General features: G+C 38.4%; 3 protein-coding genes across 4 annotated transcripts; all 3 read left to right on the forward strand.

Moving 5' to 3' along the window:
- The first annotated feature begins 7,029 nt into the window (after nucleotides 1-7,029).
- On the forward strand, nucleotides 7,030-10,611 carry LOC139841211 (uncharacterized). Of its 2 annotated transcripts, none has more exons than XM_071831439.1 (12): nucleotides 7,030-7,303; nucleotides 7,386-7,497; nucleotides 7,778-7,851; nucleotides 7,969-8,015; nucleotides 8,109-8,256; nucleotides 8,356-8,397; nucleotides 8,952-9,156; nucleotides 9,473-9,534; nucleotides 9,633-9,733; nucleotides 9,907-9,961; nucleotides 10,046-10,096; nucleotides 10,185-10,611. In XM_071831439.1, the coding sequence occupies exons 1-12, from the start codon at nucleotides 7,132-7,134 to the stop codon at nucleotides 10,352-10,354; spliced, it is 1,239 nt and encodes a 412-aa protein (XP_071687540.1). In that variant the 5' UTR covers nucleotides 7,030-7,131; the 3' UTR covers nucleotides 10,355-10,611. The 2 variants fall into 2 exon arrangements, with proteins under 2 accessions (XP_071687540.1, XP_071687541.1); XM_071831440.1 differs by having other exon boundaries at nucleotides 10,049-10,096; nucleotides 10,185-10,610.
- A 902-nt stretch (nucleotides 10,612-11,513) lies between these two features.
- LOC139840994 (uncharacterized) lies at nucleotides 11,514-12,388 on the forward strand. The gene is made up of 3 exons (XM_071831231.1): nucleotides 11,514-11,577; nucleotides 11,667-11,993; nucleotides 12,234-12,388. The coding sequence occupies exons 1-3, from the start codon at nucleotides 11,514-11,516 to the stop codon at nucleotides 12,386-12,388; spliced, it is 546 nt and encodes a 181-aa protein (XP_071687332.1).
- Nucleotides 12,389-13,928: 1,540 nt separating this feature from the next.
- Nucleotides 13,929-15,852, forward strand: LOC139840128 (actin). Its single transcript, XM_071830355.1, has 4 exons — nucleotides 13,929-13,988; nucleotides 14,083-14,476; nucleotides 14,850-15,463; nucleotides 15,787-15,852. The coding sequence occupies exons 1-4, from the start codon at nucleotides 13,929-13,931 to the stop codon at nucleotides 15,850-15,852; spliced, it is 1,134 nt and encodes a 377-aa protein (XP_071686456.1).
- The last annotated feature ends 6,383 nt before the right edge of the window (nucleotides 15,853-22,235 follow it).

Consider the following 22,235-nt stretch of genomic DNA (forward strand, 5'->3'; position numbering starts at 1 on the left):
TTAAGAACTTTAAGAGCGGTCAGGAATGACCTCAACGCTTATAATCAAAGGTTTGCCGAGCTAACCTTAATGTGCCCGGCTCTCGTGACTCCCGATTCTCGTAGAGTTGAACTCTATATGGATGGCCTCCCTAAGAGCATCAAACACGGGGTAATGTTATCCAAACCCGCCAACCTACAAGAAGCTTTGAAGATGGGCCGACAATTGATTGAAACGGTGGATGAAATCGTAGTACCGGCACCTAAGGCCGAAGATAAATCGGGTGGCAACAAAAGAAAGTGGGAAGCCTCCCAATCAAGCAACTACAACAACAACAACTTCACCAAAAATCCTTTCACCTCCGACGCCAAGAAAAGTTATGGCGGAAATAAACCTTTTTGCAACAAATGCCACAAACATCACTATAGTGAATGTGACAAATCATTTTGCCACCGGTGCCAAAGTAGTGGTCATGTGGCCAACGATTGTAGAAGTGCCGCCCCCGTTGCTCAAAAGGGGCCCAATGCACCAAAACCGGGTGCTTGTTTTGAATGTGGCCAAACGGGTCATTTTAGAAATGCATGTCCGAAGAAGAAATCCAACCCCAACACACGCGGCCGAGCTTTCAACATTAATGCCCAAGAGGCCCGAGATGACAATGAACTAGTCATGGGTACGTTTCTTATCAACAAATCTTATGTTTCTTGCTTATTCGATTCGGGTGCCGATAAATGTTTATATCCAAGACTTTGGTTCATACTCTTAGCACTCCATCACTCCCCCTAGATACTACTTATGCCATTGAGGTGGCCAACGGGAACCTATTGAGTGCCGACACATATTACCGGTGGTGTACGTTAAACATTTTGGGAAATGAGTTTGAAATTGACTTGATACCCATGGAACTAGGGAGCTTCGATGTAATAATCGGTATGAATTGGTTAGTTAAACTGAAATCTCACATTCTTTGCGATCTTAATGCAATCCGGATTCCTATCGAGAACGGTGAACCCTTGATTGTCTAAGGCGATAAGAGTTGCACCGGACTCAACCTCCTCTCGTGCCTTAAAGTTAGAAAACTACTCCGTAAGGGTTGTTTTGCGATCCTTGCCCACGTTAAGAAAGTCGAGTCCGATGAGAAGCATATCGATGATGTGCTAATTGTTAGTGACTTTTCCGATGTATTTCCCGACGAATTGTCGGGTCTTCCACCTCATCGACCGGTTGAATTCCAAATCGATCTTATTTCGGGAGCCGCACCCGTAGCACGTGCACCGTATAGACTTGCTTCATCTGAAATGTAAGAATTGCAAAGTCAAATCCAAGAACTGCTTGACCGTGGTTTTATCCAACCTAGCCATTCACCATGGGGCACTCCGATTTTGTTCGTTAAGAAGAAAGACGGATCCCTACGAATGTGCATTGATTATCGTGAACTAAATAAATTGACGGTTAAGAACCGATATCCTCTTCCTCGCATCGATGACCTCTTTGATCAACTACAAGGGTCTTGTGTGTATTCGAAAATCGATCTCCGTTCGGGTTATCATCAACTAAGGGTTAAGGGGGAAGATATCTCCAAAACCGCTTTTCGGACTCGTTATGGTAGTTATGAATTTCTTGTAATACCATTTGGTCTAACTAATGCACCGGCGGTGTTCATGGACCTCATGAACTGCGTGTGCAAACCATACCTTGACAAATTCGTTATCGTGTTCATCGATGATATTTTGGTCTATTCTAAAAGCGAAGAAGAACACGAGGAACATCTTCGACTTGTGCTTGAACTTTTAAGACAAGAATGACTCTATGCCAAATTCTCCAAGTGTGAATTTTGGTTGAAGGAAGTTCAATTTCTTGGTCACGTTGTAAGTGATCAAGGTATTAAATTCGATCCATCAAAAATCGAAGCCATTAGTAAATCGGAGACTCCTACTACTCCTACTCACATTCGTCAATTCTTGGGTCTCGCCGGATACTATCGTAGATTCATCAAAGATTTCTCCTTGGTTGCTCGTCCTCTAACCGCGTTAACTCATAAGGGAAGAAAATTCATTTGGGCAATCAAACAAGAATCCGCGTTTCAAATCTTGATGACAAAGCTAACCACCGCTCCTATCTTGTCACTCCCCGAAGGCAATGATGATTTTGTTGTGTATTGCGATGCCTCTAAACATGGTTTTGGGTGTGTATTAATGCAACGAAAGAAAGTCATTGCTTATGCCTCTCGACAACTAAAGATTCATGAACGGAACTACACGACACATGATCTCGAACTCGGAGCCGTTGTCTTTGCACTTAAAATGTGGAGACACTATCTTTATGGAACCAAGAGTACTATCTTCACCGATCACAAAATGCTTCAACACATCTTCGACCAAAAGCAACTAAACATGAGACAACGATGGTGGATTGAAACTTTGAACGATTACGATTGCGAGCTTCGTTATCATCCTGGGAAGGCAAATTTAGTAGCCGATGACTTAAGTCGAAAAGAAAGAGCGGTGCCTCTTCGTGTCCGGGCTTTAAACATCACCATTCACACCAACCTCCATAGTCAAATTCGGGTAGCCCAAGATGAGGCTCTCAAGGATGCAAACATTTCACACGAACTTTTAAACGTTCTCGTCTCTTGATTCGAAGTTAAGGAGACCGGACTCCGATATTTTGCCTGAAGGATTTGGGTGCCTAGTTATGGGGACTTACGAAGCCTTATTTTAGATGAAGCCCAAAAGTCACGATACTCGATTCACCCCGGTGCTAATAAGATGTACCACGACCTTAAAGAACAATATTGGTGGCCGAACATTAAAAGGGACGTTGCTACTTATGTTGCGAAGTGTTTAACGTGTTCCAAAGTCAAAGCCGAACATCAAAGACCGTCCGGATTACTTCAACAACCCGAAATCCAGCAATGGAAGTGGGAAAGAATAACGATGGACTTCATCACTAAGCTACCAAAAACGACGGGCGGTTATGATACCATTTGGGTTATTGTTGACCGTCTCACCAAATTCGCCCACTTCCTAGCCATGAAGGAAACCGACAAAATGGAAAAACTTGCACAACTTTACATTAAAGAGATCGTAGCCCGTCACGGTGTACCTTTATCGATTATTTCCGACCGAGATGGCCGTTTTGTTTCTAGATTTTGGCGTACCTTACAAGAAGCGTTGGGAACACGTTTAGACATGAGCACCGCATATCATCCACAAACCGACAGACAAAGCGAATGCATAATTCAAACTTTGGAAGACATGCTACGAGCTTGCGTTATCGATTTTGGAAAAGCTTGGGACAAGCACTTGCCTCTCGCCGAATTCTCTTACAACAATAGTTATCATGCGAGTATTAACGCCGCACCATTCAAAGCGTTATATGGCCGAAAATGTCATTCTCCTCTTTGTTGGGCCGAAGTAGGCGACACACAAATCACCGGACCCGAACTCATTCATGAAACAACCGAAAAGATCGTTCAAATCCGAGATAGGCTCAGGACGGCTCGTAGTCATCAAAAGAGATATACCGACAAAAGACGCAACGACCTCAAATTTCAAGTCGGTGACCGCGTAATGTTAAAAGTCACGCCTTGGAAAGGTGTTATCCGTTTCGGGAAACACGGGAAGCTAAATCAGCGGTATATTGGTCCTTTCGAAATCTTGGTGCGTGTTGGAACCGTTGCTTATTGTTTAGACCTTTCGCCTCAATTGAGCTCTATTCATCCTACTTTCCATGTATCTAACTTGAAGAAGTGTTTTGCCGAACCCGAACTCGTCATCCCTCTCGAGGAGCTTACTATTGATGATAAACTTCATTTTGTGGAGGAACCGGTTGAAATTGTGGACACCTCCGTCAAGAAGCTAAAACAAAGTAGAATCCAGATCGTTAAGGTCCGTTGGAACGCCAAAAAGGGACCAGAGTTTACTTGGGAAAGACAATACCAAATGCAAGGAAAGTATCCTCATTTATTCGCGAATTTGGAAACGCAAGATCTCGAGAAAGAAACAACGACTACTACGCCTACTTAAACTTCGGGACGAAATTTCTTTTAAGGAGTAGGTAATGTAACATCCCGCCTTTTTTCGTTTACTTTCCATTTAACTATTTTAAAGTCCGTTGTATAATTATAACATCTTCCGTTAATACGCGTTTTAAAATATCTCGCTTAGGTAATTCACGCAACCGCTGTTGAACTTGAGGGACTAAACTTGCCAAGAGGCAAAAGACTTGACTAGGTCAACTAGTCAACAAGCCTTCTCCTCCATTCATTTCTCCTCTTTCTCTCTTTTACTACTTCAACTTTTCTCTCAACTTTCAAACAAAGAATCATCATCTAAATCCAATCTAGCAAGTGTTTTGCAAAACAAATTACATATTTGGAATCCTTGCAACTTCTTCTTCGATTCCATACCGATTTCATCAAGTTTGGGTAACTTTCTAAAATCACTAGATTCTTTGTTCTTGATGTTTTTAACTTACAAAAGTGTTAATTAGTGTCTATGGCTCAAGTCTAACATGAATATATGATTTGTATGTTCGATTTCGTTGTTTTGAGTAACTAGCATGAACTTGTCACATAGGTGTGTTAAATCTTGGGTTTTGGATGACTAAATGTTGTTAGATGTTAGAAGTGTATGTATTAAATGTGTTACTAGCATCACTAGCTTCAATTTGATGTGTAGGTTGATCAAGAATGCTTCATTAACATGATTATTGATTTTTGTGATATTGAGTTAGGGTTTGATAGAAGTAAAATGAATTTTTGATGCATTGAATGCTTTGCAATGTTGTTTGTAAGTGTTTAGTTGCATTGTATGCGTAATTATCTACGAAACGGTGTATCATATGTGTGCATTTAATTCCCGAATCATAATTGTGCATTTATGAAATTGAAGCATTAATGATGAGCATTAATTGATCATTTAATTTGGAAATACGATTATTGCAAATGATGTTTTTGATTGATGAAACGTGTTTAGTTGTGTTCCTTGTCAAATTACCTTTCCAACGATATAAGATACGTGTCGTAAGAGTTTAAAGTTTGTGTTTTGTGTTTAAATGAAATTTGGTTTGGGACTTGGACAATTGAAACTGACCAGGCATCAGCTCACGTTGATTGCCGCGGCGCGGCCATCCTATGTCGCGGCGTGACAATAGGCGTGTTCAGAATCTGTCCACCTTGACACTTTTACGAAAAATGTTTGCTATGCTATGGACCTCCTATTCACATGTAACTTGTTCTAACATGCTTATATATGATTAAAAACCTCAGAAAAATAGTTCGAGACCCGACCCGAACGTGTTGACTTTTTCGTTGACTTTGACCCGACCAAAGTTGACTTTTAATCAAACTTAACCAAATGTTTGAGCAATCGTTCTAACATGCTTTCATACTTGTATCTTGCATGAAACTTGACAATTTGATTCACATGCTACATAATCGAGTCGTAATGAGCCATAGGACTAATTGAACATCTTTGACCAATCGTGTTTACCGTTATTGATACGACCTACTTGTTTAGGTCAAGACTAGCATTCGTTCTTGCACACGTTACTTTGTGAAGTACTTATTCATACGTGCACTCAAGGTGAGATCATAGTCCCACCTTTTCAACAACTTTTACGCTTTAAACTATGGGATGAGAAACATATACGTATCATACTTTTAATACTTTGAACACAAGTACGAAAACAAACATTCCACGTGCGAGTTTGAACAAAAAGCCTCAATTCAATTATCATTAGTTACACTTGCAGGGTGTAAACGAGAACTTATATTATGTGATCACATGGGCTTGGCGAGCCTCATTCGGACGGTTCGCTACCGTTAGCGGATGAAATATATTTTCGAGAATAGTGTATGTTCTAACACTACGTAACAGGGTACAAAACATTTAAGTCTTGATAATTGGGTGCTCGCGATACAAACAATAACTTTGGAATGCAAACGATTTGGATAATCAACTATATTAAATCTTGTGGTTCAAATACAACGTTTACTAATACACCTATGATTTCACCAACATTTTCGTTGACAGTTTTCTATATGTTTTCTCAGGTCCTTGAACGCTATGTGATACATGCTTCCGCACTCTTTTTGATACTTGCTTGGATGTCGAGTATATATGCATACATGGAGCATCTTTTGGCTTACTTTCAAAATTGTGTCGCATAGGTTTGATTTGTACGTTAAACATTGTAATGTAACTAGTCGTGGAAGTACCTTTGTAAACTTGAAACACTTTTACATTTGAAATGAATGCGACATATTTTGGTCAAACGTCATTTTAAAGACTTATGACCACGTAACGGGACCTAAGTAGACGGCGCCGTCAATGACGATTTTGTCGGGTCGCTACAGGTAGGAAGGACTATCGGTAGATCCTGGTCCGATCAGCTAGGTCGTGTGCCCGTACAAGCCGCCGATCCTCATATTGTCGTTGTTTGTATGCTTGATGGTTGTAAGCATGTTAGTTGACTGTTGTATGATGGATTGCTTAAGCTTAATCTGTAGATAGATTCCATTCACTTAGCGGTGCGCTAATCCCCCACATTCCTTCCCCTGCAGGTTTAGCTACTGCTGATGGAATCGGGCTTTGATGTAGAAGACATGTTTGACTTGGAACTCTGATGTGAACTTTTGTAACCGTGTCTATAATAACGTAACACCGTTTGATAAAGTAAACTTAATTAAGTGAGTTTTGTACTAATGTAATTAGGTTGTGGTTTTACTAAATAAGACTTCCACTATGTTATAAAAATAAAAATAAAAAATAAAAAAAAATGGCCGGTGTTACAATTTTGTTAATCATTTTCCATTATTATTTACTTCCTCCGTCTCAAAATAATTGTCAAAATATTAATTTCGTGAAGTTTTGGATTATAAACTGATAAACGATTTAATTAATATCTTATTAATTAATTATTAATTATATTATATAAATATAAACAAGTTAATTAATAAATTAATATTAATATTAATATTAATATTAATAATATTAATAAGATAATACGGAGTAATAAAAATGATGATTACACGTGAACCCGGGTCGTAGCTAGTTCGAGTTGCACCGTATCGGCAACTTGAGTGCTGAAGTCTGAAACCCTCGAACCTGAGTTTGCTACCTGCGACCCGACACCAACGAACCAACGATGTTTAACCTCGTAACCAAACTGTCAACACGAGTCAGGTGTTGTTCCCGCTCACCGTCGGCTGTCCGATTATTCTCAACCACCAACAAACACCATGACCAGTTTAACCCTAATCCGGTTGCTCTTCAAATGATCGATTATGCATTTTCTCTTTCCAGGTCTAACAAATCAGGTAGTAACCAACTAACTAATCCTGTTGCTCCTTTTATATTTTAATTTATATTTTTAATTAATATTCGAGTATCTGTATGCAGATGAATCATATGGCCAAGGTTTATTAGTCCTAGAACAATGTGAATCAAATCAACATGATGCTAATAATAAGGGTTTAGTTCTTCTTGCAATTTCCACCCTTTTAACTGAAAGGTTCTATTTTCAATTTTACTTTTAGTTTTTAACTGCAAATTGATTGATGCCTTTTATAATAATTAGGGTGTGTTTGGATTGAGGGTTTTGGTGTGTGGGATTGGGAATGGGAATGATACAAGGTAAATGTTCAATTCCATAGCCATAGTGATTTCCTGAAGCAAACCAAACGCAACCGAATGTGTTTATTGTGTGTTGTTGCTTCTTGATTTTTTTTTTTTTTTTTTTTTTTAAATTTTTTTTTTATTTTTATTTTTTTTATTTTTATTTTAATTTACAGAGGAAAGTTGGTTGAATCTATTGAGAAGCTGAATACATTTAACGACTTGAAAGTTTCATCTTTTCCTCTAAGAGGTAATTGAATACATTTTTCAAATTAATAGTAATGGTATGTCATACAACAAATGATATGAGTTTCAGTTACTATTATTTTTTTATTTTTTTGTTGATTTTTTGTATAATTTGTATTAGTGGCGGCTACCGAAGCACTTTCAGGACTTCATTTAGAATTAGAAGAGGTTAGTGGTTTCTGTTTGCTCATTTTTTTTAATTTCCTTTTACATTGTATAGATAAACTTATTGTGTATATACGGGTGCGGTTACATATATAGGATGATACTTCTTCAGTGATAGCAGATGTCTGCTTGAATGATTTAGATGCCATTAAACTGGAACTTGGAGTTGGATTTGGGTCATTAGATGCTCGTGCTAGAGCGTTGAAAGGCTTGATAGAGCTTGTGCGGGGCAATGTAGATTCATGTATGTACATTTGATTATCCATACAAAAAAATATATATATATTTCTAATCGTTGTCTATGTGATAGCATTTATTTTGTTGGTATATGTTGTTTATGCAGCCCAATCTTGTTTTGATGGAGTTAAAGATAACTTGGGCACTGGTAAGTTCTTGCAACTCGTGTAATGGGGTTAATGGGTGATGTCATAACGAACTGATTAGGTAACGAATCAAAGCAGGTTATAATACCTTTTGTAATTTGTAAGCAATACAATCAACGTCAGGCAAGTTTTGACCCGTTTAACCTTTCCTACTGCTTAGCTAGATATGCTAGCTGAAATCATTGTTTTTATATCAGTGTTGTAGAACTCAGAGTTACTCGGCGAGTACTCGGTTTTTTCAGCTCGGGGAGTACTCGGCAAGCACTCGGTCAAACTCGGAAAATCAGTCAAAATTGGTCAATGTCAAACTTATTCAACGTCCGAGTACTCCCTAAGTAGCGATTTTTTAATCCTTGTTCCATATATATGAACGGGCCGAATCTGTCATATGTAGATCTACGATATGAACAGGGTATGCACGTGCATAATCATAAATTTTTAAATCTGTCCATCAAAAATGTCAAGCATCTGAAATTTCTAGATTCTTACATGTACATCCTTTTTTTAACGGAAGTTGTATATTATCTTATGAAAAGATATATTTTGTTGAATACAGGGAATGATGCCTTGTCGTATGCTGAGTTCCTGCACACAACACGGGATTTCTCAACTGCAAAGCAATTATATCAGAAAGTAATAAAAGAAATACCCGAAACTAATAATTTTACTGATCCGTATAACTTGGCTGCTGGTAATATGGCATGGGAGGACATTCGTTTGGCCGCCACCTGTGCTTTAGGACAACTTGAGTCACACATGGGGTAATGCTATTAGTATTGCAGACTTATTTTACAATTTTTCTTACTCAATATTATACCTGGAAAACGGGCCAGGTTAGGTCAAGGATTAAATGAGTTTGGGTTGAAACGGGTCATGGGTCCAAGTGGGCAATTTTCAAATAGGTTGAACGGGTTAGGGCGATACCCGGATTGAGTTGGTCAAGACCCATTTTTTCATCTAAAATTTTTGGGTCGGGTTGGGTCAAGACCCATTTTCCGTTTCTAGTTTCGCGTTTCAGTTTTTAGTTTTGAGTCAAAATATATGGTTTCTCTAAATAACATGCTTTTTGTGCTCCAGGAAATTTGGCGATGCAGAAGAGACCCTGACTAAGGCACTAACAATGACTGAAGATCGTTTTGGTTAGTATCCAAATGGGCCGATATTGTCACGTCTGGTACATGATGCCTCAACTTGATTGTTTATGTACGATTCGGGTGAATAATTGTGTATTTTGTAGGTTCTAAACATCCAAAGATTGGGATAATATTAACTTGCATTGCTCTTATGTTTCGGCACAAAGCAACAATGGAGCGTTCTAGTTCCCTAATGGTCCAAGAGGTTAGACATTTCACGTGATAATCTTAAGTTCCTTGAAGCCCATCCTGAAGTGGTGTTTCAAAGTAATGATTACGATTATATCATGAGAATCAGATAATCAGTTATTAACGTAATGGATAACTAAATTAATTTAAGTTTCATGATAGCACATCTGATGTACTAAATATGTGCAGGGACTATATAGACGAGCACTAGAATTACTAAAAGCTCCTCAGTTGGAAACTGAAGGTAGAGTTAAAAAAAAGTATCGATCTTAGCAACCCTTTTAGACGATGTATCAAATAATAATATCAATTTTTATATTTGATGTAGCAGTTGAAGAAGCTAAAGTGTATAAAAAGGACATAATTGCCCTTGCAAGAGGTACCCTTGGGTACTATATGCAACTACAAGTAATTACATTCAACCTAAGTAACAACATATATAACTAACATTATGATTATTTGTGAAGGTGGTTATGCTGAAACACTCTGTGTTCAACAGAACCGTAAAGCTACAGGGGAGCAAATGAAAAGTTGGGCACAGGCTGCATGGAATAATCGAAGACTCTCGTTAGCAGATGCACTCGACGTATCTTCCAACGTCCCAATCATAGATGTTCGAATTAGCAGGGCGCTGTAGATTATTTCATCTGATGTCTTACGTTATAGTTTTGACCGAGGTAATAAAATCATACTGCAACCGTTGAAAGAGTGAGTGTAATCTACAGTTTGGGCACATGTGGTGCATTGTATAGCAGGACGAGCAATAAGATATTAACTTGTTTAGTAGAAGATGAATAGTTGCTTGTGTAATCTATAAACTCTTGTACTGTACACTTATACACATTAGATCTCTAATGACTCTGGATTGGGAGAAAGCTAAAAAAAAAAAAAAAACTATACTGGTTTCTTAACAAGTTTGTTTCTCAGTTGTTTAACATCTTAGTTTTAGTAGAAGTACAATGATATTATCACACAAGATTTTACAAATCTACTAATATTATGCAATATGTACTTATATTGATAAATGTTAGTTATACTCTTCTTTTAAGCAATTTTTAAGCAACGTTATAGATCTTGGAAAATCTAGTTCTCGCGAAGTTCTCGGTTTTGATTCATCCCAACAAGTTTTTGCCTACTCGTCACAATTACTCAGTCAACTTGATATATCTTGATCAACTCGGCGATTATTCGGCCAACTCGGCGATTATCCATGACATGGATGGCAGCCCCTATTTATATTTCTCTAGTTTGCTCCATTTCTCTAAAAAAGTCATCTTATTATTTGAGCCCGTGATCATCATCGCTATCTATGACAAGGATGGTAGTCCTTCGCAATTCATGTCTCATGACTCGCCCTTCTCTCCGTAGTTTCAAAGCATTTTCTGTCACAACTCACAAGGTTACATGCTTGCATTTGTTGTATCATTTGGATTAATACTTATACATTGTATTATATAATCAATACATTGTGTCCAATCTGTTTGAGGAGTGTGTGATTTTTGTTATTCATTATTGATGACGAAGAAATGTTGATGTAACACTGATGTGACAGTCTGTCTTGATGAAAATTGTGTGATGGTTTGGGAGTGGTCTTCGAAGTTATTTAGAAGATAAAAGGGAAAAAGTGTGGACACGTGGATAATAGATTTGAAGTTGATACATGGTCTAACTTAAGTTTCTATATTTGTATTTACATGCTCTTAATTTGTCAACCCCCGTTTTTCTCAATACTTTAATCTTCACAAATATTTCATTTTCTCTTCTCCATTCAATTCATTTCATTTTCATTCAATCCAATGAAGTTTTCTTTGCTTCATCTCTTTTTTCTTCCATCTCTATTCTTTCATGGAACCACCTTTGGTATGTCATCTTTTCTACTATAAACATCACTATTTCATGTAACATTCTCTTCACTTGTACATAATTAACTCTTATTCATTTCTTAATAGGTGCGATTATATGCGAAGATCTGACTAACAACAACTGTTCGTTTGCGATTTCTTCATCTGGAAAAAGATGTGTGTTGGAGGATTTTCAAGATACGAAAGGGAAAGTTGCGTATCAATGTCGAACATCAGAAGTTATGGTGGAAAACATGGCGGGATACATTGAGACGAATGAATGTGTTAGGGCGTGCGGTGTTAACAGGAATGCTACAGGTATTTCATCCGATGCGTTGCTTGATAAACACTCAGTCGTCACTCTTTGCTCCCCTGCGTGTTACCAACATTGCCCTAACATCGTCGATCTTCACTTCAATTTAGCCATTGGTGAAGGTATATATTGATTTTTATACCTTATTTTCAAGGCACATTGTCACTTGTATATATTTATATGTGTAGGTATGATTTGTTTTATACATTCATAACTACTCTGTGGATAAACGTGCTAAAATGGACATTATTTTGACGAAAACAAAAATTTAATTAAAATAGATCCGGTAATCTAGAAAAGTTACAAAGCTATATAAAAGGACATGATCTATTACTAACTATATTGTCGTTTATTGATTATAGGCGTATCGTTACCAGATCTATGTGAGCAACAGCGAACTAATCCTGATTGTAGCATGATTCAACTTTTAAGCTCGAATGTTCCTGCGGATGGTCCAGTGGCAAGTTACAAGCACCATCGCAAGTTTAGTGTGGCCCCAGCCCCATTTTCTTTCTAGGAATATTGGTTATTGTTTGTGTTGATATATATACATATATATGATGATGTGTATGTGTGTGTTGTTTGAAATTTTGTTGTAGAGATCATATGGCGGAATAATTAGCAAAACTAGAGAAAGTAGATAACAGACTCAAGTAAAAAATTTTAATGATCATATCAACATTTTTGTAATGATAGTTTTTATCAACCCATTTGCTTAACTATGCTCATAATCTAGCTCACTGTAATGATGATGTCAGCTACGTATCGTATCCTTACTTATGCTAATTAATTATTAATGCATCGACGATAAATCATCATCACCATCACCATCAATTGGTAACACAAGATGACATTACAATGTGACACATATATAAACTGCAAACAAAGTCAGTGACTCCTAACCACCGTTAAAAAAACTGCAAACACAGTCTCTACATATTCATCTATATCTATAAATGCAACATAAAGACGACGATAATGGTAATACTCAAAAGCAAGACTTTGATTAACACATCACAAAAAATTCATTCATGATAAAATTTCAAAGCTATTTAGCTTTAATCCGTCTTAAAAACCAACTTTTCTGTCATCATGTGTTGCGTCCACTTGTTTGTCATAAATAACATGTCTGTCATCATATACACATCGCAACATGTCTGGTGTAAATTAACATGACAATCGTTTGATTCGGTTATGAATACTTTAAAGATGGTTACACAAGGACAAACATTAGAGTTACAAGCGGTTTAGTTCTGTTCGTATTAAGCGTGTGATCTATATTACAGTAGTATGTTTTATAATTATGGTTAACGGTACATAGCTAACAAAAAAATTCATAAAATGTCAGGGGATTATGTTAACATTCTCTAAAAAAAATAAAAGATAAAAATAGAAATTTAATTGATTTCCGCCTATTCACAATGACCATAACAGAACAGAACGTTTGAAAAGGACAAACTATAATGAAATTAAAAAATGGCGTTCACAAAAGCTTCTAAAATAACGCTACATCATTCAATCCAAGGTACGGATTATCATAGAAATCGGCCATTGTTCATCAACATGTTTATTGATTTAATCCCCTGCTATCATTAATCACTCCTTGTTCTACCCTATTCTTTTGTTTTAATCTCTCTCGATTTACAAACATTTTTCAGAATCCAGTTTTATCAGGTAAGTCACTCACATTTGTTCATCATTTTATCATCTTCCTTCTTTATTCAATGATTTTATTCATGTAATGTTAAATGTTATCGAAAATCATGATTGTTTATAATACATTGATCATCATTTAGACTGTATTTGCAACTTTAGCTACATTCAATAGGTTAACGATTTCCTTTCATCGGATCATAATAAGTTTAATTGGATGATCAAACATAATATTTTTCAGCTGCACATTAGAAACATTAAGATGCCTGTTTTAGTGACCCTTGATGTTATGTATTATGTATAGTATGTTTTATACATTATCGAATATATCAATGTTCATGATTATTTGAATAATGATAACCACAGATATAATAATGTTCCTATGTTGTTACAGGTTCTAGAAAATGGCCGACGGAGAAGATATTCAGCCTCTCGTGTGCGATAATGGAACTGGAATGGTCAAGGTATTCAAGTCAAAACTGTATTTTGGAACAAAATTGTTTTATATCTGTTCAAAACAATTTATATGTCTAATTTTCTTTCAATTTTAACTTTAAGGCTGGATTTGCTGGAGACGATGCCCCGAGAGCAGTTTTTCCTAGCATTGTTGGACGTCCACGTCACACTGGAGTGATGGTTGGTATGGGACAAAAGGATGCATATGTTGGTGACGAAGCTCAATCGAAACGTGGTATTTTAACTTTGAAATACCCAATCGAACACGGTATTGTGAATAACTGGGACGACATGGAAAAGATATGGCATCACACCTTCTACAATGAACTTCGTGTGGCTCCAGAAGAGCACCCGGTTCTCCTTACAGAAGCACCGCTTAATCCAAAAGCCAATCGTGAAAAAATGACTCAAATTATGTTTGAGACGTTTAATTCTCCTGCTATGTATGTTGCTATTCAGGCCGTCCTCTCATTGTATGCCAGTGGTCGTACAACTGGTAAGTTTCTTCGTCATTTTTCATTTTTGAGGTTAACCATTTACGTGTCGTTTGTTTTTTAGTCTGAAGATCTTATTATGTCTTATGTATGCGTGCTCGCAAACATTTGTACTACAGACTGTTTGTTTTTCCGAAGACATAAGATAAATTAATGTATTATGCCTACAAACTCGCAGACATAGATATATGTTTCTTAGTGTTGCAGACAGAATTAAGTTATTTTGCAGACATAAAAACAAATTGTCTTCACCATTCAGCATACAAGCATACAGACCTTCAGACCATATCTTTTCTACAAATATGGTGTGCAGATCTAAAAAACAAAAACATCTTAGAAAACAAACGACACTTAGTTTTCCATCGTTTTTTGCAGGTATTGTTCTTGACTCTGGAGATGGTGTGAGTCACACGGTTCCAATTTACGAGGGGTACGCACTCCCACACGCCATTCTGCGTCTCGACCTTGCAGGTCGTGACCTCACAGATGCGTTGATGAAAATTCTTACCGAGAGAGGTTACTCTTTCACGACAACCGCTGAACGAGAAATTGTTCGAGACATGAAAGAAAAGTTGGCATACATTGCTCTTGATTTTGAACAGGAACTAGAAACTTCCAAAACTAGCTCTTCGGTTGAAAAAAGCTTCGAGTTACCTGATGGTCAGGTGATCACTATCGGAGCTGAGCGGTTCAGGTGTCCCGAAGTACTTTTCCAGCCGTCGATGATCGGGATGGAAGCTGCAGGAATTCACGAGACAACTTATAACTCCATCATGAAATGTGACGTGGATATTAGGAAGGATTTGTACGGAAACATTGTTCTTAGTGGTGGGACCACCATGTTTCCTGGTATTGCTGATCGAATGAGCAAGGAAATTACTGCATTAGCCCCGAGCAGCATGAAGATTAAGGTCGTAGCTCCACCTGAAAGGAAGTACAGTGTGTGGATCGGAGGGTCCATTTTGGCATCTCTCAGTACCTTCCAGCAGGTGGGTTGTTTCTCTTAATTCTCTTTTTATTTTGCTCAATTGGGTAATGGGTCAAAATTACTATTTGGGCATAAGTATGCCCGTTTCAACCAATTTGACCCAATTCCTTGTAAGCCAACTTTTCTTAGTTTATCCCTTTGACACATTAGAAATAAACTACTTTGAATTAACCTGATCACAAGTAAGTAGGCTAAGACTGCCTGTGCCACCTTACATGCATCTTAAAAATGACTTTTTTTTTTATATTTTCATGAAAAATGTTCTACATATATAATTTGATTTGGATGTGTAATATAATGCTTACTGGATGTCACTATTTGCAGATGTGGATCGCAAAGGCTGAATATGATGAATCTGGACCGTCCATTGTCCACAGGAAATGTTTCTAATTTCACAAAAACGAGAAAAAAGTTACACTTTGACTGCGCCATTTGGGGTTCGAAAATTCTGTTTTTCTATTACCGCTTCTAAATCAGAACACAAGCTTCTGCAAGCTGGCTATATCAGAATTTTCCAGTTTTTTGTTTTTTCACAATTGAGTTCAACTATCTAATTAGTTATCTTTATCTTAAGCATAAATTGAAACCAATATATGACACTTATTCAACTCTCTTTACGTTTACAATTGCTGTAAGAGATGCTTCTATGAATGAATTCCTTATAGCATTATCACTTTCAGTTTTAAATCGAACTAAGGGTTGCTTTGCAGTTTGCAGGTTGATACATTTAACAATCTGTAAATTGATCCTACTTGTTTTCATTCTTGATTATGTGAATTTAGTTTGTTTTGTACTTTGTACTTGTAACTTGGCATGTTCCTTCATCAAATCTTGCTCTCTTTTTTTTTAATGTTTGATGATGTGCGGAGCCCATCGGGCCGAGTAATTGGACTTGGTCCATGGGCCGCGGTCAAGTCTTCCTCCTAAACCCTAATTCCCTCTTATAAATAGAGGGGTAATCTAAGCATTTAGGATAGACAATTCTCTCTAGGGTTTTTCCCTCGCCGCCAATCGGAGCACCATCCATTGGCCGGCGGTCAGCCCTTGGCCACCCTCCCGAGATCATCATCTCGGCTAGGGTTATCACGGTATCCGGACCGGAGGCTAACGTCGCTGAATCTAATAAAACCCCCTCTATTGCACTCAAGTATGTTTCTAGCCCTAGGCGGAAATATGCTTGATCAAGTGGTGCTTTCATTGAGAGTCGAGACAACATGTTTTGTGTTCTTATCATCGAGTGAATTAATGAGTCAGTTCTAACTCATATTTGTAAGTTCTCTATTTTTGTTATCGCATACTTTGCATTAGCAGATCAAAAGTTGTTTTCTTTTATGGAAATACAATGTACAGTGTCATGATTTTAGAGTTTGGAAAAAATTCTAAAGTAAACGGAAGCATATCTTCTTTATTCTTCTGGGTATGTACGAAACACAGAAACAACAAAAATATTTATGTTGACTTTTCAAACAAAGGATACACATCAACTAAATATATAATTTTTTCCCAAGTGATTTTGGCGTGCGGATAACTAAAAGAAATTTTTTGGTTTTGACTTGCATGTTCTTGATATATATGTCAAATAAGTTGACATCGAATGAATTAAATTCCGCTCCAATCCCTTCCGTATAAAGAAGCATGCCGTTAATATTTTCGCTTCTGATAATAACATTAGTAACTTTGTTGTTGACACTAAAAATCAAATATAACTTGGGGGTGCTATTTCTCTAGTTTGGTTTTCTTGTTATTTTGGGATTCACAAATCTCTAGAGGAATATATCAACGTAAGTCGGTTCTCATATTTTCTTGTTGAAAAGTACAATATATATGAAGGTACAACTGCCAAAGAGATCGGAATATCACATGATTTTCGCAAACAACCCACATATCTTTTTTGATACTATTACTTAACTAATGTACGTTTTTAACGGGATCACTTTATTGATTGATTTGCTTAACTATCTAGATTTGTTAAGTGATTTTTTATCAATTTAAATTTAAATTGGAATTATTTAAAATTATTCAATGGGTTGGCAATGTTGTCAAGATTGGGGTTTGTTGGTGATATTTCTCGACGTGTAATCTATATTCGGAAACAAATATATTTTAAATATAATTATATTTGGATTTCATTTTATGAAGGAAAATTAGAGACAATCCACACATTTAAAATGTTATTATAATCAGAGAATCTGACGTTATTGTGGATTTGTGAAGGTAGCCATTTTACTTGTACTACATGTATATTGGACTATATGGTCATGATTATCATTCATTAATAGCTAATGGTAGGATTACCATGACAATCTAACGGACCCAAATTGTGTCCTTGTGGCACGTGCATGTTCAATTGGCTATCATCATTATGCCTGATCGCAGTTTTTGCGACCCTCTGCGCGGCATTTGCGCAGCCCTTTGCGCGCCCGTTGCCCGGCATATGTGCAGCTCTTTGTGCGCTCGTTGCGCGGCCATGCAGTTTTATGCCTCCATTGGCGCGACCCTTTGCGTAGTTAGATGGAGAGTTCAACATATCATCGATGGTTTGAACTCCGTCAATTCAGGATTTATTGAAACAAATGAATTACTGCACTATGTTGGTGATCCAATGATTTGTTTGGGAAGTCGGTGGTTCTTGAGTGTAGTAGCCGTCATGGCTAGTTGCGGCTTATTCGATCATTTAATTGATTTGTACATAATTCATTTTCATCCCATTATAATACACGTCGAAACTGATAATATTTATCAGGATTGTATTTCGGACGCGTTTGCGTGATATTGGGAAAGATTTGAAAAACCGCATGCTATTTTAGTGGGAAGACACACGGTTACGCCTAAAATTTTGCGTCTAACATACACATGATATATATGTCAAAATAATATATATCATCTCATACCTCCTTCTGATAGAACATTCATACTTTATAATTAATATTGGTATGAGGGCTAGTTATAGCGAGCAATATGTTACGCAAGGTACAATGTGTCTCACTTATTATGTGTTACGTACACGTTGCATTTGCGTCATTGCGACTTCGCGTAAGGGCATGACCGCAGTTTATTGCAATACTCCATGCAGCGATTTGCAGAAGCATTCCCGGCTAATTTGCATGGCTCTTGGCGGCTAATTTGCAGTACATTCCGCGGCTGCTTCGCATCAGTTCACTGCTGATTTGTAGCAGCCTTCACAACTGATTTGCGCAGTCCTTTGCAACCTTTGCGTGTAGGTACGGTATGTCGCAGATTATAGGTGTGGCACTCTATGCAGTTCTTTGCACACTCATTTGCATAGTGCTTTACACGTTTCTTTGCGCATTAACATTCGTGGTTCTTTGCACAATTCTTTGGGCATCGCATTACGCGGTCATTAGTACACTCCCATCTATCTACAATGGTAAATTGTAGTATTTTGATTCCTATTTAAACTCCATACGCGTTTATTGCCCCTAAAGGTGGTGTCAACTTAATGTTGGATTTCAACACCACAAAATACTTTCGTAATATTGAAATGGGGGCTAGCATTGTGCTAGGTTAGTAGTGGGAAAGATGTGTTCCATTGTCATGTGCGGCCGTACAACTTATTTTTGGTGGCCAGTTGCACAATATGTGTTCTTAGGAATATCTCCCTTTTAGGAGGAGCATCATTATGCCTCTATATAACACCGGGTCGCTCCCGTTTCATGTTTCGTTGTGTCGTCGTTGACTATACTAGTTTGTCGGAACTGACGCACTTCATTACCTTCTTTATGGTAAAGGCATGGAGTTGTGACGCAAATATTCCGCAACACGCTTCAACAATACACGGTATCTTTCCATACTACTTTTACGCGTTGTCATTTATGGCATTAATCCCGCATAGCACCATTCGCGCTTCTCGCGACTCTATTGTACGTTGTACATACTTAGATCAACCATACATTGCACCTCAGCGGCTCCGCATAAGCCCATGGCTGCAATTTGTTCGTGAGAGTTGCAACACACAACACATTGCACACTTTTCTTAGCGTCATGGCGGCTCCTCGTAAGTCCATGACCGCAGTTTCTGTGATCCGCGCACATTGCGCCATGGTGGCCTCGCATAAGCCCATGGCCGCAGTTTTACTTCACGCACCTTGCATAGGTCTTTGAGCGATTATTTGTGCAGGCTCTTTTGCACAACGCAATGCGCGGTCTTCTCTATGCCCCTTTTGCGCGCCCATTCGAGCGTAGTTCTTTATGTAATGCTTTTTGCAGTTCTTTTCTATTAGAATTTCTATGCGCGTTTATGTATCACCCTTGAAAGTTGTGCCAACTTAATGTTGGATTTCAACACCACTAAATACTTAGTAGTATTGAAATGGGGGCTACCAGGATATATGGCTTCAACTGATAGGGAAGGTTTGTTTCTTTTAGCAAAGACCCTAAGCCGGAAGTACCTTTACGCATTTTGCTTTGCGCCATGGCGGCTCTGCGTAAGTCCATGGCCGCGGTTTATTCATACGATGTGCAACACGCAACACGCTGCGTATGTGTTGCACACACTTCACTTTGCGCCAAGGCGGCTCCGCGTAAGCCCGTGGCGATGTAGTTCATTTGTGCATTACGCACATTGCATAAGACCATGGTGGCTCCGCATAAATCCATGGCCGCATCTTATTTGGCATGCGACGACATTAAAGAGATGTAATATATAGCTAGTTGGACTTGATCACCCAAATTATTAGCTTATGTTCTTTACAACCACGATACACCTCTTCTTCATATGGCTTCTTGCCTACTTCCTTGCCTACAATTGTCTTCTTGATTGCCTACTTCCTATACGGGTTTTTCCCGGTTTGTTACATGGTTGCAATCATTCGACGGAGGATGCAATATTACGTAGATCATACTCTATCGAATCGATAGTCGAGTTACGTAGACCATCATCATCATCATTCGTGGTTAAGGTTAACAGGAGAGTCTCTCGCGACGGTAACCTACAACCTTCACGGGGCCATCGATCAAAGAACGTTATCGATGGTGGACTTAACATTTAACCACCCCATCGATATCATCATATTGATCTGGGTTATTCACGGTAGCCGGACCGGAGAGTTAAATTCTAAGATCCTTAAACCCCACATTACTCACAATCCCGCTAGAATTGTCTACGGTTTACGAACCGAAGAGTGGAATTCTGTTATCCTCAAAACTCTATTGTTCATGGCAAGATAAAACGCGTCGCGGATATAATAACTTTCAAATGCCAATAAATCTCTCGCACATATTTTATCAATAGTTTATTGTGCGGTTCCTGCCTACTTAAGGGGTGTCCTCTAGCCCCCGTGCGGCAGAAGCCTGTTTGGTTACAAGGCTAGAATATAACGGCAGGTGAAGGGAATTGGGTTTCCCCTAGCCAAGCGCCACGCAGACTAAAAGGCTGCCAAGTCGACTTAAAATACGAGCATTGGTTTGCTTGTGCATATTAAATTATCCTATGTATTGGTTTACTTGGGGAAACTCTTAAGTATAAAAACATTGGTTTGTTTTTAGTTAGCATTGCTTTACCACACAACTAAGTGCACCCCTAGTACGTGACAGAGCAAATGATGCTGTAACTTATGAGTATAAACTTTTTTCGTGCGGACTCGCACACGGGCTTTTTGTTAAAATATTGGTTTATTTTACGCAGCGCCCGAAATTGTGCATAAGTTTTGGTTAACTTCTGCGCACATTGTGTGAATTGTCTTAATTCGCGATGATAGGCAATTACAATCAAATGCATAAATGTCCATGATTACGCTGCGTAAGTGCATGGTTACTTGATACCCCTCACAAATATGTGGTAAGGATTCTCAATATGACTCTGAGATTGGACTTCGCGAGTCTGAGATGCCTTGTATACTACAAGTTCCGACCAACTAGTTGTTTCAAGATGTCACTTTGACGTGGTCTTATTTACAGTTCGCCATGACATGTTTTCACATTTCATACCAAACTGGGGGGAGTGATGGTATACTATCAGTATCCCTTCAGTTTTGTTTTTTCTACATCGCTGCTTTGTGCACTGCGGGTGGTAGTGGAAGTTAGCATGCTCACATCGTTGCATTGCATTAAGCGCAAGGACGCATCGCGAGTAGCTGTGGTTAATATGCATGCGTCACATTTGGTCGTATCATGCATGAATGCAATGCGCGGGCTATGTCGCGCATAGTTATGATGTGCGGGCCGTACTGTGCAGGGTTCCACCCTAAGGATTCTCACTCATCGCACGACCGCATGGCGTGCGGAATTATTACATCGCGTCATCACATTATTATTCATTATGCGTTGCGCTTGACTTCGTAGTCGGTGCGGGTTATGTGATGAGTTATTTGCGGTGGCATATTTGTAACTTCGATATGACATTACTATGTCACACCGAACTTGGGGGACTTGATGATGTGCGGAGCCCATCGGGCCGAGTAATTGGACTTGGTCCATGGGCCGCGGTCAAGTCTTCCTCCTAAACCCTAATTCCCTCTTATAAATAGAGGGGTAATCTAAGCATTTAGGGTAGACAATTCTCTCTAGGGTTTTTCCCTCGCCGCCAATCGGAGCACCATCCATTGACCGGCGGTCAGCCCTTGGCCACCCTCCCGAGATCATCATCTCGGCTAGGGTTATCACGGTATCCGGACCGGAGGCTAACGTCGCTGAATCTAATAAAACCCCCTCTATTGCACTCAAGTATGTTTCTAGCCCTAGGCGGAAATATGCTTGATCATGTTGAATGTCATGTATTCCATATGATAAATCTATACTGATCAATTTAAAAATAG

Source organism: Rutidosis leptorrhynchoides, chromosome 4 (assembly GCF_046630445.1).
Source record: "Rutidosis leptorrhynchoides isolate AG116_Rl617_1_P2 chromosome 4, CSIRO_AGI_Rlap_v1, whole genome shotgun sequence".
NCBI lineage: Eukaryota > Viridiplantae > Streptophyta > Magnoliopsida > Asterales > Asteraceae > Rutidosis > Rutidosis leptorrhynchoides.